This window comes from Strix aluco, chromosome 12 (assembly GCF_031877795.1).
Source record: "Strix aluco isolate bStrAlu1 chromosome 12, bStrAlu1.hap1, whole genome shotgun sequence".
NCBI lineage: Eukaryota > Metazoa > Chordata > Aves > Strigiformes > Strigidae > Strix > Strix aluco.
Genome location: NC_133942.1, coordinates 9,413,277 through 9,430,379, shown reverse-complemented (window position 1 = coordinate 9,430,379; position 17,103 = coordinate 9,413,277). Strand labels below are relative to the sequence as shown.

Genomic DNA, 17,103 nt, shown 5'->3' with positions numbered 1-17,103 from the left:
AGTCAAATTTACTGGACTCACTAAGCCCAGGACACACCCATTCAGCAACTGGATAAACTCCCTGCCCAAAGTATTCTTATCCAGCTGTTGGACATTCAAAAGCAATCAGATAAACTGTAGCTCTAAACATATTCAGATGCATTTCTGGGCAGCCATAGAGACACAAAAGAAGCATATTATGTTACACAGAAGCTTTGGACACAATCCAAATGTTAGCTTTCACTCTGTGCATAGATATCATGATGGCAGACTCTTTATTTATGACAAAATAAACTGCACAGAACACTTCTGTCTATTTCAGGAAGTCCTTTATCTGTTAAGAAGTAATCTCTTCAGCAGATAAGTTATTATGGGTTCTCCATTGTAAGAAATGTACAAAATTAATTTCATTCTTTTTGGTTCTTTATTTCTATGGCCCTGAACTCCTCTACCGCCTATCTAAAAGAGTTTTGTTTGCTGTATTGTTTCTATTTCCCATGCTGTATGAAGCAATCCTTTTCTAGAAACAATGAGGCATGAGCTAATGTATTTATTATCTCTAGTATCACTGTTCTCTTTGTGTTACATCCTTCAAGAAAAATCAGGTTATTTTCTTCCCCCAGGATGCAGTCCAGTTTGCAGTGTTGGGCATCACAGTCAGAAACAGTGCCAGTTTTAAGAGTGGTTTAAAGGAAATTTTTGTAAACACCTTTAGCAGCATCGTCTCACTTATTTGCTTGTCTCTTCAGCAATCTGCATAAGGTGAGTAACGCCTTATCCCCCTATTTTGCTGTATTACAGAAAATGTGATTTAGGAAGCTCATTATACTTTATCAGCAGAATTCAGCTTTTGTGTAAAACACCAGTTAATAAATAACATCCTGATGTCTATATGTCAATTATGACTATCTGCTTAAGCTTTCTTCAAAGCCATACTCCTGTTACTCCATACAGTTTAGCTATTTTGCCTTGGATAAAAGCAGAAATCCTTCTCCCCGCCAGAAAGATTTCCACAGAGGTCCAGAAGCAGAAGAGCAATGAGCCTGCAACTGTAAGATGACTAGCATCAAGCAGTGCTCAGATACAAAACAGGAACTGGTATGCATGCTACAAAAATGACTGTGTTTTGGTTTTTTTACTTACTGTGTGCTGCCTTTTCATGTTCTTTCTGAATCATGTCCACACAGCGGCATACCCAGAGGTATTGCATACAGTGATTTCAAACCATTTGTCACAAACCAGCAATGAACAGAACTTTAAAAAGAAAACTGACATCCAACAGTTTCCTCAAAGATTGACTTAATTTCTAATTAGTCATCAAAGTGACCAAAGATAATGCTAGTGTGGATGCAGTATTAGTAGCTTATAAAAATACAAGTTGACCTGTTACAGAATACAGGACTGAGCCACGTAATTCAGTTGCAATTAAATGGAAAGAAAACCAAAGCTAAAGTCTGCAATTAGACAGTTTTCAACTTCAAAAAGCAAAACGTGCATAAGACCATGTTCATCATGTTAAAGTTTTACAGATAAAGTGTACACATATAATACATACGTATTTGCATAAGTTTTATTATATTCATTTTGAAACCTCAAGACTTCCTTGTTCACACACACGCACACCCACCCACCCCCCCAGGAAAGCAAGATGTGCCAGACTCCACACAAAAAGAGCACTGACCTTTTGGTCTCTGAAGTTATATAATGGGAAGGTTATCATAATGGTTTTAAATGTTTTAAAACTACAAATCTTAAAATTATAAGCCAAAGATGACTATTATTTTCTAGATAAGTATCATAATACTAGCACAGGCAGTAAAAAAAAGAAGGTCTGAACAGCCAAGATGATAGAAAGCTAATTTCTTGTCAGCATAGTTCAAAGGAAGTATTGATTTAAAAAAGAACAGTTTTTTGGAAAATACCCATTTCTACTTGACACAAATAAGAAAATTCCCTATGTGAACACACATCAAAAAAATTGGAGTGCAGCTCTTCACAACAGAATACAAGATTTAACACACGGTGTGTACTTAACAGCATATTATGTATAAAGTACCTTTAGGAACAATTTTGCTTAAGTAGCAGCCAGTGAGAGTATCACTAATTTTGTTTAATTATACTTTACTACATAACCAAAAATGATAGGAAGACCAGAGCCAGCCCTAAGTATTTTTAGATATGGGCCTGTAAAATAATTTTACAGGTCTCATGCCGGTAGGTATTTCTCACATAACTAATCCATATGACTTTGGAGAGAACCAGCTAGCTGGTTCTCCATGGTTTTAGGTTACTTGTTATCTGTAAACCTGAATAATCATCTATGTTAACTATACCATAAATCATCTTATAGCTGTGTGGACACCAAGAAGCCTACAGCCATCAGCCTCTCTATGCAAATATGTAACCAACTGAGGGTGGTAGAGGAAGTAAGGGAAAGACAAAAGCAAGAAAAAAAGTTTATATATAACCTTTTTATTATTTAAGTCACATCCTTATCACTCACCTCTGAACACTCTCTCCTTGCCATTAGTGTAAGAGGATCAATTTACAAACCGAGGTCCATCTATCTACCGGGTTAACATGGCAATGGATTTTGTAAGGAGGGAGAGGGGGCCTCTGTTATAAGAGACCAAAAGCTGCCCCACGCCAGACATAAAAAGCTGAACCAATCAGCAATGCCTCTATGAAAACATGTTTCACAACAGGTTTTAAAAAAAAAAAAAAAAAAAAAAAAGCTGCTCAGCAGAAAGTGTGAGAAACAGTCTTGCAGACACAGGGGCCAGTGAAGACAGGAGTTAGGGAGGAAGGGGTGGGGTGGGGTGTGTGTGCTGTGAAGGAAGCTGCAGCCAGTGGAGAGAAGCCCACACCAGAGCAGGTTTTCTGACAAACTGCTGCCTGTGGAGGACCTACACTGGAGCAGGTTTATCCTGAACAGCTGTAGCCTGCGGAGAGGACCTACACTGGAACAGTTTGTAAAGGGAAGTGCATTGCTTTCCAATTACAATTATGCCTCACATACATACTTCCTTCTATTTAAGGTTTCTCTATCTAGATGACACGTACAAAACAAATAACTATCAGACACAAAGGTTAGATGAGAATTATTGTGCTGTGAACATAAAATTCCTTCTGTTGACATAAACATCCTGGAGAACACAGAAGTTAGCCGTGAGCTAGTAATGCCTATAAAGCAGTTAGCCATCGTAGGAGAAACCACATTACAATGCACACTACGCCTCTGAATCAATCAGCAGGAAATAAGGCTCTCTTCTGAAAACTGAGAGGATATAAAATACAAAAGAAGCAGAATGATAAAGATAACAATGCCCTGACAGTTTAAAAGTGGTAATATAGCTTGGAGGTGGAGTTCTTCAAAATCCCTACAGGCTGGTCTCTAACAGAGGGCAGATTCTAACTTAAAAAACAAACAAGCCAACAAACAAACAAAAAAACCTATCAAACCATTTGTGACCAAGAAGCTAAAAACAAAATTCTCAGCCCACCCAAGCAATAGAGTATAACACACAAGATTTTTTTGTAGCATGTACAAGCCTGGTCTCAGATGTCTATTTGATTAGGATAACAAAATTTACTACTTTCATGTATTTCTCAAAGGTTACACTAAAGAAGCTAACAGTATAGTTTACATATATAAAAAAACCCCTTCCTTACACATTTTAGTAACCACCACTTCAGGCTGATTCCTTCAAGTGAATTCTGTTTGTCCTTCTTTATTAATGCTGCTTTCTCAGGGAAAAACCCTATTCCTTCTACAAGCTAACTGTGTACATGTGAACCCCCCAAGACTATGAGCCTTGACATCACAATCTAAATTTCTACCAGTGGTACCATGAGCAAACAATCACATAGTATGATTTTTTCCCCTTGGAGAAGCAAGCAGAATACGTGTTTCTTTTCCACTCTCCAGCTTCAGATAAATATCTGAAACACAACCTAAAAATTGTGCAGTTAGGAAAGTAGGCAACAGGTCACCTTGTGATGATTCTTTTTATCCCTTAACAGGAAAGCTAAAAAAGCAGGAACTTCTGGTTTGATATGGCTTCTTAAAATGGAAGCAGGTACAAAAAGTCACTAGGTAAATGTGCCATGTAGACTTCTCATAATTGTTTTAACTGAGTGTCTTCACACTGATGAAGAACTCTTTATTCTTTGACATTGACGGGGAAATTCTGGAAATTAATAGAAACATCAGTCTGTCTTATGACAGCAGTGATCTTTAAGCCACAGCCATTACTGCCAGACACCTGAACTCCTCTCTATGCCATTCCTTCACCATTTCAAATATAAACAACTTCAGAGGGTTGCGGCCTGTTGTATGTTTCTGCAAAAAGCACACCACAAGTATCTTACATTATCTAACATCTCACAGATAACATTCTCAAAGATTATTATCTAATTATGATTAAATCATCCTTCTCTTACATTGTAATCTACTGTCATATCTCCAGGCTACTGATCTCTTTACATAAGTGATCAAGTGGCTGCTGGTTACCCTGTAGACAGTGCTGATAAAGTGACTCACTTTTAAACAGAGCCATTTTTGTATTCATCAAGTCATGTATCATCATTAAACAAAGTCAAAGCCAATGACTTGGGTCCACGGTTTAAAGCAAAATATTCTGGAAGTTACAGTTACACATAAGAATATCAATATTAACAGTTTTTAATCCCTATTAAGTATGAAAACAAGTTCTTGAGTCTTGGACTTTACCAGCAAAATATTTTGTGTAGGCTAACATTTCTCTCATGGAAAAAAAAGCAGCTTTGCAGAGAGCACGCTGTTAATTATATTTTATTTAATTCCATTCTCATGTGTCTTTAAGGATTAAGAATATGCAACAGAAAAAAAACAACTTTATGTTGAGATGTTAGCATCTCTATTCTGTTATATAACTGAAATATTAACTATTTCTCTAAACAGTCACTAAGGACACATTAATTTTCATTAGGTTTTTTAGATGTATATGTCTTGTCTGCAATACATACTGTACATATTGGACAAGTTAGATACCAAGCTTCACAGAAATTGTAAAGTTTGGAATCATAACCACAGCTCATCTGCTGTGGTTATGCAGCAGATGTGCTTAGCAGAGAATAAAGCAAATGTTCACCTGTGTTGATCATGTGGATTACCACCCGCTTTTAAGGGAATGCCTAAAGAATAATACCAAAGCACAAGAAAAACTAGTGTGCCAAATAACAAAAAAGTCACTCAGAGAGGGTTGGTCAGTACATATAGTGTGATCAACTGATAACTATTATGGAGGTTTTTCAGATTTTCAGCTAAGTATTTAGCTGGACATTTACATTTTATACTTTCCAAAAGGAGACAGTTTTAAAAATTCACCCTGAAAGGAGGCAAGGAAGCCAGTCAGTAGAGACATAAGCAGTTCAGACTACTTGGGTTTGCTGCACTTTCATTAACTTGAAATAAGAGCCTATATGTGAAAAGCTACATACCACACAGTAGATGGCCACGCTGCTAACCACCGAAACCCTCAAAACTTTCAAGTTTCTTGCACTGAATAAGTTCGAGATGTTAATGTTAAGTGACAGACTTCTTCCAAAGAAGTTTCATATTGATGAACCTGCGACTGAATTTACAGACAAATTAATCCAAAATAATTTCTTTCCTTACTCAATATTGGACTTTCCTTGAAAAAATGTTTACTGTCAGATAAAGTTACCAACAACAATAACTCTTCTGGAAATAATTTTCCATGTGGCTGATATTAGTCAATGTGTATGACAGCATTTTCAAGCAGTGTATTACTCCTACAGCCCGTTCTCTATCTGTCCATGCACGTGACTTCAGCCATTGGCCAGCAAAAAATGAAATACAGCAGCAATTTACTGTCATTTCACACACTGTTTTGGGGTGTGGGTTATTTTTTTTTTTAGCTTTTGGCACTGTTCAGAAACAGAGAACACTGTTGGCTTTAAGAGTATAGCTGAGAACACTGAAAACACATTTTTCAAGTCTCAGGTTAGACTTAGCAACTGTTGACTCTTAAAGAATTACGGATGGTAAAAATGTGACTTAAGAGTTACAGTTTCTTTTCAACTTCCCGAAAAACACCGTTGGAAAAAACATCAGTGCATTTCTGAATCACATCACCATAATTTTTGAAAAATTACTCAAAAATGCATATTAGTGGAAAGAACTATAGCCCATTCAAGAGCTCTCATGTGAAGTTGTCATGTTTTCAGCAATTCCTGTGGGATTACGAATTTGAGGATTTCTTCCACCAAACCGTCACAAGGCACAACACATACAAACCAGCTAGAACCTTAAAGTAGAAACAGTTGTTCACAATGCTATACAATATGTAAAATATGCTCATCTTCCTAGACCATAAGCAGTGGCTGCATGAAAAATGGTATCTACATACTAAAAGCAGAGCAGAGGATCAATATAAAGACGCTGCTTTAGAAAAAGAAAATCCCCAAACTACAAGAACTTGCCATCCCTCCATACAATAGTGCAAGGATACAGTCTAGCAGAGGTGACCTGGAGGGAAGAGCTGCTTGGAAGTGCAGAAGATGCACCAAGAGGATTGTTTTTGTCCTGTTTCTTAGAAAGTACTTTTCCTCAGACGCTTTGAAACTGTTGAGGGGAACAAGCTCTCTAGTGCAAGCTGAACATAGCTTAGAAATAAATTTCAGGAGCAAAGACTGTATCAAAATATCCCATATAAATGGGATGAATGTCTTCCTTGCACTGAGAAAGCAGCTGGCACATCTAGCATCTTGCTCACATTCCCCAAGCCTTTTTCCCCCACGTTTCTCCCAAGCACATTCACTTTGGCACTTAGCACAGGCAAACTGACAGCTATACATATGGGAAATACTGTATGTATCACATCTTTGCCCTTCATAATGGCCATTAGAATTTCTGGACCACAAATATCTAACAATTATTTGCTGAATTGGGAAAAGCTAGTAATTCAACAAATAACCTCAGTGTTGAAATTGGGGACGTAACTGCTGCTGTTTTTCAGAACCCGTGCAGAAGTACACTTACATCAGCTGTCCTCAGTCCAGCTACAGGTCTGTGAGTTTGATACTCCTTGATACATCTGGAGAAAGAAAAAAAAAAAAAAAAAATCAAAAGACTTTTGTATCTTACAAAATCCCATCTCAGAACTTTTAACGCATTGAAACTGGCCCTTTTTTACAAACATGGTACCAAACACTAGATTGGGTTCAAATCACAGCGTGGTTCAGGATAACTGCAAAACCTAGAGAACATTGTTTTGTTCATCACAGCACAAGGGTGTATTTTAGTCACTCGCAATCATCCCTCTTTTTCTACTAAGTGATACGTTGTCAGGCTGTGCATGTAGGTGCATGCAGGAGGTCCTGACACTCTCTACCTTCCTTTAAGCTCCTTCCTTTAAGTGGACTGTCTGTGGCAAATTATTTACAAACCATGGCCTCTGTCTTCACCCTCTGCTTCCACTGTAGAAGCAGAGATCCCACTTTGCCCAGCTACCCAACATCTTTTGCAGTAATTGTTCACTAAAAATGCACCACGCCCACAGAACGCTTGCTGCAGCTGGGCTTCCAGACCACAGCACTATCGCTGCCGCTCCCTTGACCTGTAAATCGGGATGATCTGAACCCTGGAAAAGCAGGTCTGATCCCGAAGTCATCTAGTAAAGTCTTTTTTAAAAGCGTGTTACTTGGGGCTGCATTCTAGAGGAACTTTCCTTGTGTTACACAGTGATAGGGGTGAGATAAAGTGTCTTCTTTTAAACAGAGGCACAAGATACACAACCACCTCCAGGGTTGACAAACCCAAAGGCGGTCACGCCACGGGGAGGGAGGAGACTTCCTCCCACTCACCTGCGGCTCCGCTGAGATCGCCCTGCCACTATTTCACCACGACCCAGGGAGCAGGCGCGGGGCTGCCAGGCAGCTCTCGGCGCGGAGCCGGCCCCGGCGCGGAGCCCCCCCACCCCCCCCCCCCGCCCTCCAGGGGGCGGCAGCCCGGACCCTCGGGCTCGGCGGCCCGCACGTGGCGCGGGGCGATGCGGCTGTGCGAGAGGAAGCCCCTGGCGGCGCGGCGGCGCTGCGCGGCGCTGCTGGGCTCCCTGCTGCTGGCCGCCGCCCTGGCGCTGCGCAGCGCCACCCGCACCCGCCTCTGCCCCGCCGGCCTCCCGCGCTGCCGCGAGCGCCGCTACCAGGCGCTGGAGCTCTCCCCCGGCAGGAGAATCAACTGCTCGGGGGTCGTCCGCGGGGACGAGAAGGCCATCCAGGAGGCGCAGCTCAGCAACCTGGAGGTGGCGAACCGAAGGGCTTCCCTGACGCCTGGCCAGTACCTGAACATGACGAAGGACTGCGGCTTCTTCAAGGAGAGCCGGCGGTTCATCGAGTTCCCGCTGAGCGAGGAGGAGGCCGAGTTCCCCATCGCCTACTCCATGGTCATCCACGACAAAATCGAGATGTTCGAGCGGCTCCTGCGGTCCCTCTACGCCCCCCAGAACGTCTACTGCGTCCACGTCGACAGCAAGTCCCCAGCCGCCTTCCAAGAGGCCGTGCGGGCCATCGCGGCCTGCTTCCCCAATGTCTTTGTGGCTAGCCACCTGGAAAAGGTGGTCTATGCCTCCTGGTCCCGGCTACAGGCCGACCTCAACTGCATGCAGGACCTGCTGCAGAGCCCCGTGCCGTGGCGCTACGTCCTCAACACCTGTGGCACCGATTTCCCCCTCAAGACCAACGCCGAGATCGTCCATGCCCTGAAGATGCTGCAGGGGCGGAACAGCATGGAGTCGGAGAAACCCTCGGCCCTCAAGCAGATGCGCTGGCAGTACCACCACAAAGTGGGGCAGCTCATCTCCCGGACAGCCACAGAGAAACTGCCGCCGCCCCACAGCTACCCCATGTTCACAGGCAACGCGTACATCGTGGTCACGCGGGCCTTCGTGCGGCACGTCTTCGAGAACCCCACAGCGCAGCGGTTCCTCGAGTGGGCCAAGGACACCTACAGCCCTGAGGAGCACGTATGGGCCACGCTCAACCGCATGCCCGGCGTGCCAGGCGCCATGCCCCAGAACGACAAGTTCCAACTGTCAGACATGAACGCGCTGCCCCGCCTGGTCAAGTGGCAGTACCTGGAGGGCGACACCAGCAAGGGCGCGCCCTACCCGCCCTGCGCCGGCCAGCACCGCCATGCCGTCTGCATCTACGGGACCGGCGACGTGCCCTGGATGCTCCAGCAGCACCACCTCTTGGCCAACAAGTTCGACCCGCTGGTGGACGACGCCGCCATCCAGTGCCTGGAGGAGCATCTGCGCCACAGGGCCCTCTACGGCCGGGGGCTCTGAGGGCAGCCCGCCCAGAGCTCCTGCCGCGGGAGGTGCCGCAGCCCCGCGCCCTGAGGCCAGGCGGCGCCCGCGCGTGACCGGCGCGAGGCACCTTCGCGCGGGGCGGGCGCGCGCCTCGGCGGGCCCCTGAGGAGCGGCCGCGCGCCGGAGGCAGCGAGAGAGAGGGAGGCAGGTACCGGTCGGAGCGGCCGCCGGGGCGGGGGCGGCCCGGGAGGGGCCTGGCAGAGGCCACGGCCGGTGCTGAGGGGCGGGAGGGTTCGGCGCCCCCCGACCCGCCGGCCTCGCCTCAGAGACACCGCGCGGGCACGGTCTCCCACCCGGCCCCCGGGCACCTCTGTGACAGGCCGCCGTACGGAAACGGCGGTAGTGTACTTCTCCGTTCTCCCTCTACAGACTGCTCGCAAAAGTGACCCAGGGTTTCTTGGGGTAGACGGGCAGGGCCAGGTTACATACCACGGTGACTCCACGTCCTGCTACAAGCAGAGCTAAAACTGTAATTAATTTGCTTTTCCACAAAGCACCTGGCAGGGCATCTGCTCCTGGCACCTGCTGCACTGCTCAGCTTTAACATCTGGCTGCTGCTTCTGCATCACTTTAAAGTTTACTTTCTGTCACTAGCCATCAGCCATTAAAAAGACAACCAAACCCTTTAATAAAATCGAATATACTAAAATAGATGGCTCTTTGGTATTCTGTATCCTGTAGTCCCCCGAGGAGAAGGGGTTGTGCTCCTGGGCAGAGCCATTAAACCAATTAACCCCTCTGCACCCCACTTCTCCATCTGTAACACAGGGAGAGGGATGCTTATGTAGTTAATAGTGTGAAAACCTACAATCTTCTAACATCTTCCTCTCTTTTCCTCCCCCCAGAAAAAAAGATTTTTGTGGGGAGTGCTTTCGGTAATATAATTGCCATATTCCCATAATTGCCATACACCTTTGAGATGAACAAAACGATCACCCAACACATTGTTTTCTTAAGTTTGGGGGGTGGAAGGAACCCCAGCCTGATATAGTGAAAGCCTGTTGAAAGTGGGACCTCTGCTGTTTTGCACATGTACCTGTAAAGAAATATATATACTTACAGGTTACTTACAGGTTTGTTAACAGCAATCCACTCTGTAAATATGTTTAACTTCATCAGCTGTTTCTTCTTACAGAAGTATGAAGTATTGCTTGTACACACTACTTAAATAAGTGTTTCATCTATTATTGACAGACACTGCCCTGACAAAAAATGTTACACATGGAAACACAGAGACAAGTGTTTAGATTGGGTGGGAGGAGGATATGCACCACTTCAAATCCATTCTGTGGTAAGTCTTTTAGCAAAGGCAAAATAATTTTTCTTTTAATGTTACTTGCTGCAATTTACACACTTCCTGGTTAGACCTGGAGATGGAGAATCTAAGCAGCTATCCACATTTGAAAGAGCTTGCCCATGGAATATGAAAGCCTCAAGTGAAACCAGCATACCAAAAAAACAGCTTAGCAACACAGTAAGGGACAGCAGTTACCTAACAATATAGGCTACGCAGCCTTCTCCATTTGAAGAGATCACTGATTTGTATGAAAGTGAATGTTCTGGCATTATTATCTGGAGATGTAAACAACTTGTAAACTTCCACATCCAATTTTCTTGATTCAAAGAAAATTTTCAGTTTCTGTTGGTGTTACTACTCACAATTTATCTCAGATGATTTGGTTCAAAAAACAAAGGCATATCTTGTGCAAATTTGTCTTCAACTCACCATCTGCTTTTAGTAGTGACTTAATCTCTTCTGAAAGAATAAGACCACTCCCAAATTCAGAAGGTGAACTAAGACAAGAAGATTCTTACAAAGGAATGTTCTCAGCATTTCCTCTTCCAAAGATATCAGAAATGTCAGATTTATGACTGCAGTCAAATGTCAAAGCAGTGATACGGGAAAAAAAAAATAGAAATGTCTCCTTACCATTACAAACAATAAAAAATATCACTCTAATATAGACCTTTGTATTCCATAGATCTCAAAAGTATCTTAGAAATAAGATAGCTAGCATCTTAGAAAACTAGCAACAGGCCACAAAGAAAGCATGTAACTTACCAAAATTAGTTGAAGAACTGAAAAAAGAATAAGCTTCAAAGCTCTAGCTCTAGCCAAGCTCCGGCCCAAAGCAGCACTGGCATATCAGAATATAGGATCGCCTCCAAAAAATAGGTTAAACCCCATATGAACTTCATCAGTAAAATTTTGGGCTATCCAAATTGGAAATATATCAGAAATATTAGTGTTAACTTTGTCTAGTGAGAGGATGAAAATCTACTTCTGACATTTCTGTCTACAATCGTTAGCTGACAACCTGAACTTTAAATAAACCACCAGTTGTTTAAGAAGGAAATATGTTGCAAATTGCCATTTACCTTTCAAGATATGCACAGGAGAAAGGTGAAACTGTAATTCTGAAATCTAATAACAGATTATATTTCTTTAAACCCACCTGGCTTTATATTTTATTTCCAAGTGGTTTTCACTTTATTTTTACAAGAACAACCTAATGTGAGCTGAAACTGGCATAATACGTATTTACACAGCAGGTCCATGAACAGCTCTTCTTAACTGTAGTTAGGAGGGTCTATTTCCTTCTTGCTTTGCATTTCTTTCATACTTTATATGATCATCTCTGAAACGTCCTATAATAAAGAGATGGGTCAATTGAAATAAATTCAGAGGAAACCAGGTAATAAATTCTGAACAAAACTAGAAGCAAACATGACCTATAGGAACAAAATGTAAGTATTTGAAGTCATGAGGAAAATTATTCAGGAACTGGGTTAGAGTGTCCTTTTTCTTCTGACTGCCAGAGCAGTAGCCATGAAACATTAACTAGACTCTCAGTGAACTATTTTCCACTTCCTTGGAGGGTGCACGCTCTTTTGGCACAAGGTGAAAAGCAAAACATTAATACATCTGTGACTTACTGCCTAGGAAGCTTAATAACTAATTTCTACCCTAAATTTATCTTTGAGCAAAGCTCTTTTCCTACCAAAAAATCACCTTTAAGCTACAGTGAAGTCCACATCTCCCAGTAGTCTTATTAAAGTTAAAATGCTTTTTACAATGCTCCAACTTTTACCCCCCCCGCCAGAAACTTTTAGAGCACAGGAAAACAAAACTAAGTCACTAGTACCTTAACTAACTCTTAAGTTGCTGAGATCTGTAAAAGCAAATATCTGTGCTCTGAGTAACTCTCATCTACCCCATTGTACCTAGTCATTGTGTAGAAGTACGTAACAATCCTGATTAAACTTCTCTTCTGGGAATTCATCATAACCTCTTCCTGCTCTGCACTTTCCTTTAAATGTTATCAGAGACACACAAATTAAAGTCAGGTATTGACATCTCTTACCAAGCAAACAGCTTACTTCAGATAACATGCTGTTTTGCACACTTACAGAATTCACAAAATCCTTTTTCTCAGAAGCCATGTTTAAACACAGGCAGTCACCCACAGCCACTTCTGTATTAGTGTTTGTTCTTTCCTTTTCTTTTAGTTAATTTACTTTCTAAATAGAAACATTTATTCCAGCTCAAGGTCAAAGCACAGGTATCTTTTACTTTCTCTCTGCTACTGACGGGTGGAAGTAACTATGACCTTCCGGGAGAAAATCAACAAAAAAACAAATTAATCAGTCTATAACAAGGAAGAACCAAATAGGCAACAGCAAGTATGCTGCTGATGCTGTAGCAGGTGAGATGGTTTGTCTTCCATTGGGTATTAAAATACCTTAGTATAACAAAAGTGCAGTTAAGTTTTAGGTATAAGTTCAACAAATCTTCCAAGACCACAAAGCATATTAATCATACGAACATGGAGGGATTAGCTGAAATTCATCACAAAAAATAGCAAGTGGCAAGAAAGTTATGGAGAGTAAAGGAATAAAAAGCAGGTCAGATTCCCTTACCTTCTGTTTGCTCCCCTCTCCTTTGGTGAACTGAAACAGCCTCCACAGAAGTAGCAGATCTGAGGCCTGGACAAACACCATCCCAGAAATGTGGCTAGAGCCAAAAATAGTATATGCTGCCAAGCTAGTGTCAGAGCTTGCGTTGACAGCTGTGAGGTTTGCAGGAATTCCTCCAGAAGCACAGGCAGGCTTCTCATCTGCAGTGAGCAGGCAGCAGTCTTCATCCCATCGGCAGATATTCCCTGAGGCATCACTGGAGCAATTCCAGGCATCAAAAAGGTTATTCCCAAGAATTATTTACACCTCAGCATGCCTCAGGAGCTGTTTTCTGAAGAGATAACAGAGTCAAAAGGGTAAATACCTTATGCTGAATGGGGAATTTAAGAAAAAAGGATAGTTTAGAAACAATAACAACAAAGGGTAAGCTAGAGGTAAGGTAGGAACAGAGTATTTCCAAACAAAATACAGAAAAAAAGCCAGATAAGGTTGGTACACCAGACCTGGGTGAGGTTTACTTTAAAAGTTTTAGAAACCAAAAAGCAACCTATGTTGTTTCTTCATGTACACAAACCCAACAGTAACTTCTGCAGTTTTCAACAGTATTGAACATTCATTGACCAAGTAAAACACCAAAGAAGCAGTCAGTACCTGGAGTTTCTGAACCATAACATAACAGTGGAAGGCACACAGCTGCCAAATGCTTCTCTCTTGCATGTGCAGAGATTGCCCTTTTGTTCTCAAGGTCAACAGACAAGAGCAAAGAACAGCATTGATCACAAAAGTTCAAGTGTTCTTTGTGTACCCAGCTAAACTCAGTAGTCTGTATGCATCCAGATTTGAATTCCATGTTGTAGAAACATCCCATGGATGCAAAAATATCAGATATGTGCAGTGCCTAACACTGCACTGTCATGAAGAAGACACAAGATGCATATGCAAGCTAATTTTAGGAACAGTAAGTAGTAAACTCATAAATTTATTTTGTAAGTGAAATACAGAGTACACAGAGAACAAGGATTCTGCCATGAGAGTGGAAAACAAGTTGTTTGCAGAACAAGAGCTTGATGCATTTGCCATAACCAGAGCTAGAGTCTTACCAGAAATTTTTTAACAGTGATATTAAAACATTAACCTAGATGTGAAATAAAGTTTCTAATACCACCAATAATTAGCCAGGCAGCAGCAGTACAAAAGATTCAGGGTACATGTTTGCCTGCCTTTCCTTTGGTTTTTATTTTTGTTTGGTAACTTCTCTCCTGTTGTTTTGTATGAAAGGCCTTCTCAGACTTTCAGCTTGAGAGAGGAAAGGAGTGTCTAGATTATAGAACTCTATGTTACTACTGCCTGCTTGTTTCTACTCATTTGTTTGCTGTTTCACCTAAAACAGTCCCTTACTCCCCATTTGTGCATGCTTTCTAGCCTTTCACACAGACTAAATTACACAGATTCCCTCGGCATGCAGTCCCTTCATCATCATTGTGCCCAGGAACAGATTGGTGTCTGTCCCCAACCATTTTTGCTCCAAAAAGTTTTAATGTCTGTGGTGCATTTAAGACTACATTATTATTAGGAAAACGAAAAAATCTTAGAACAGTTCGGAAGCATCCATAACATTAATACATTTTTGTCTTCTGCTGGATATTAAAATACCTTAGTATAACAAAAGTGCAGTTACCAGTTTTCAGGTGTAAGTTCAACAAATCTTTCACAACAAATGTCACTTTTTGCCCCTCAACTCAGGCTAAACAAGCAGCTTATCAAGAACATCAGTGTCACTTAAGTGTCTGCACATTTTTTCAGTACAGTAGAACTCAGTACCAGAGCATTTAAATTATTTTCAGAACGTCCATCTCCTTTTCAAATGGCTCTTTACAAGGCAATATTCAAATCTCAGTTTTCACGCCAATTAGCAACCACCAGATAAGTAGGGTATACAATTCAAAGTATTACTGTTATGCATCAGCACAGGGAGTATGCCATCACCTTCTCCTTCCGTAGGAGCAAGTCTTAAGCTTCAATGGGATGATTACTTCTTCAGTAAAGCCGCGCCAAATGACGAACACAGTTTCTGGCACCTGCTCACAGTAATCAGTGAAATTCAAATCAGTAAGTAGCAGACATCTTTGTCAACAAAATTATTTCTCCTTTTATTTATAATTTTGCTTAGTATATATATTCATTAAATTATTTTATTTTCAGTTAAATGTTTCTTTCAATTATCAACAAAGGCAGCAGTAAGCCTGGCAGTGCTGAAGTAGTAGTATACAACTGTTGAAACACAAGTCTGATAAGAGTATCAATGAAACATAAACATAAATCCATTTCACACAATAACCTCACATCATCAGTACAATTGTGCTTCTCTATTAAATTTGTTTTTAATGGAAAAATGCTATAGTAAATATGGTAATGTACACTTAATTGGAACAAACTCAGATATATAATTATTTGCATTAGGAGGAAGCCCAAAGGCTACAGAGAACTGGAGACTAAGTTTCTGTCAAGAGACAGGAAGAAACTGCAGAGTTGGAGGTAGGAACAGCAAACTTTTAATACCTGTAAGGGCTGAAATTCAGTTTACCACGATTGTTAAGAGAATAAAAAAAATGTTCAAACCTAGAAGATTGAGTCTGATGTAGAAAGAGAAAGCCACAGTATATATGCATATATATGCATCCTTTTATATGCATATATATGCATCCTTTAAGATAATGATCTCAACAGGTACTTACTGTGCTGTTCAAATTAAGAGCAATAGTCTGTTCTTCTGTTTTTAAAAATGGTTACTTACCAATCTGCAGTTTGCAGCAAAGGACATTTAGTATGGATACAAGATAAAAAATTAATGGTAAACTTGTAACAGCAAGCAAGTTTGTGAACTCCTTTCTCACTTGAAGTGAGGAAAGCAGAAGTCAACCACACCTCAAATACGTATCCTTTGATGTCCAAAGGTAGGATTTAGAGAACCGTAACATACCAGTCTGGAAAGGTATTGTCAGAAATACTAAACCTTTATTACTTCAATTAATAGACTGGGCCACTGACAAGTAGAGAAAGGTTTCAACATGTAAATTATGCTCCAGTTTTGGCACAAACCAAGTATTTAGACTGATCTGAAAACAGTTACCCCTTGACTTTTCTTCTGTACAGTTTCGAGTTTCTAGTGGTCTGTAGTAGCCTACTGTAAAAAATAAATCAACAGTGCTGAGGCGGCTAGCACTCCTACGACCACACTGGAACAGTCACTGCTGTTAAGCCAGACAAATGAGCTGTCAGCATATCATACTCAAACTGAAGAAACTGTTTTAAGGGTTTCTTGATTGGGAGTTATTTAGTGGAATGTGTAAGTCTAAAAAGAACAAAGTTATCCATCTGATATCTCAAAATTTATCTGATATCTCGAAATTCTCTCTTTCACCAGAATCCTGTTGGCCAGGTATCCAATTAAATGGATTTCCAGTAAATACAAAAAACAACTAGAAAAACATTAAAACAAGAAGCACTAACATTGTTTGAGAATATAGTTCAATCTTATGAGACTCAGTTTCATTATTTCAATTTGATTAGCTGTGTAGTAGCTTTACTACTTGGGTTAAAGTATTATTAGCAGAGGGTACCAAATGGACAAATTTATAGATAAAAAGATGCAGTAACAGACAAGCAAATACACTGGCCAGCATGAGCTGCTAAGCTTTTGTTGATGTCACCCTCCATTATTCTGAAACACCCATTTCTTGCAATACTAATCAGTGCAACCATACTCAGGACCCTGTAACTGAAAGACCTTTGTGTTTGCAACATTACTCTAAATACACTTAGACAATATTGG

General features: G+C 41.4%; 2 protein-coding genes across 8 annotated transcripts in view; one reads left to right on the top strand and one right to left on the bottom strand.

Annotated features, from left to right (window-relative positions):
* The window catches only part of OTUD7A (OTU deubiquitinase 7A), a 212,341-nt gene extending 195,333 nt beyond the window's left edge, over nucleotides 1–17,008 (bottom strand). For 3 of the 7 annotated variants that reach the window (XM_074837298.1, XM_074837304.1, XM_074837297.1), the window contains exons 1-3: nucleotides 13,275–17,008; nucleotides 11,733–12,002; nucleotides 7,025–7,079 (exon numbers count right to left, since the gene is read on the bottom strand). The gene's annotated coding sequence lies outside the window, so the exon portion shown is untranslated. Of the gene's footprint in view, nucleotides 1–7,024; nucleotides 7,080–8,324; nucleotides 8,424–11,732; nucleotides 12,003–12,578; nucleotides 12,683–12,718 lie in introns of those variants that run through there. The other 4 variants (XM_074837295.1, XM_074837301.1, XM_074837296.1 and 1 more) reach the window with 4 other exon arrangements.
* GCNT3 (glucosaminyl (N-acetyl) transferase 3, mucin type) lies at nucleotides 8,034–10,002 on the top strand. The gene has a single exon (XM_074837307.1). The coding sequence runs from the start codon at nucleotides 8,034–8,036 to the stop codon at nucleotides 9,327–9,329; it is 1,296 nt and encodes a 431-aa protein (XP_074693408.1). The 3' UTR covers nucleotides 9,330–10,002.
* Nucleotides 17,009–17,103: the final 95 nt, after the last annotated feature.

Coding starts and splice junctions, on each gene's coding strand:
- GCNT3 (XM_074837307.1), top strand. CDS start 8,034: ATGCGGCTGTGCGAGAGGAAGCCCCTGGCGGCGCGGCGGCGCTGCGCG.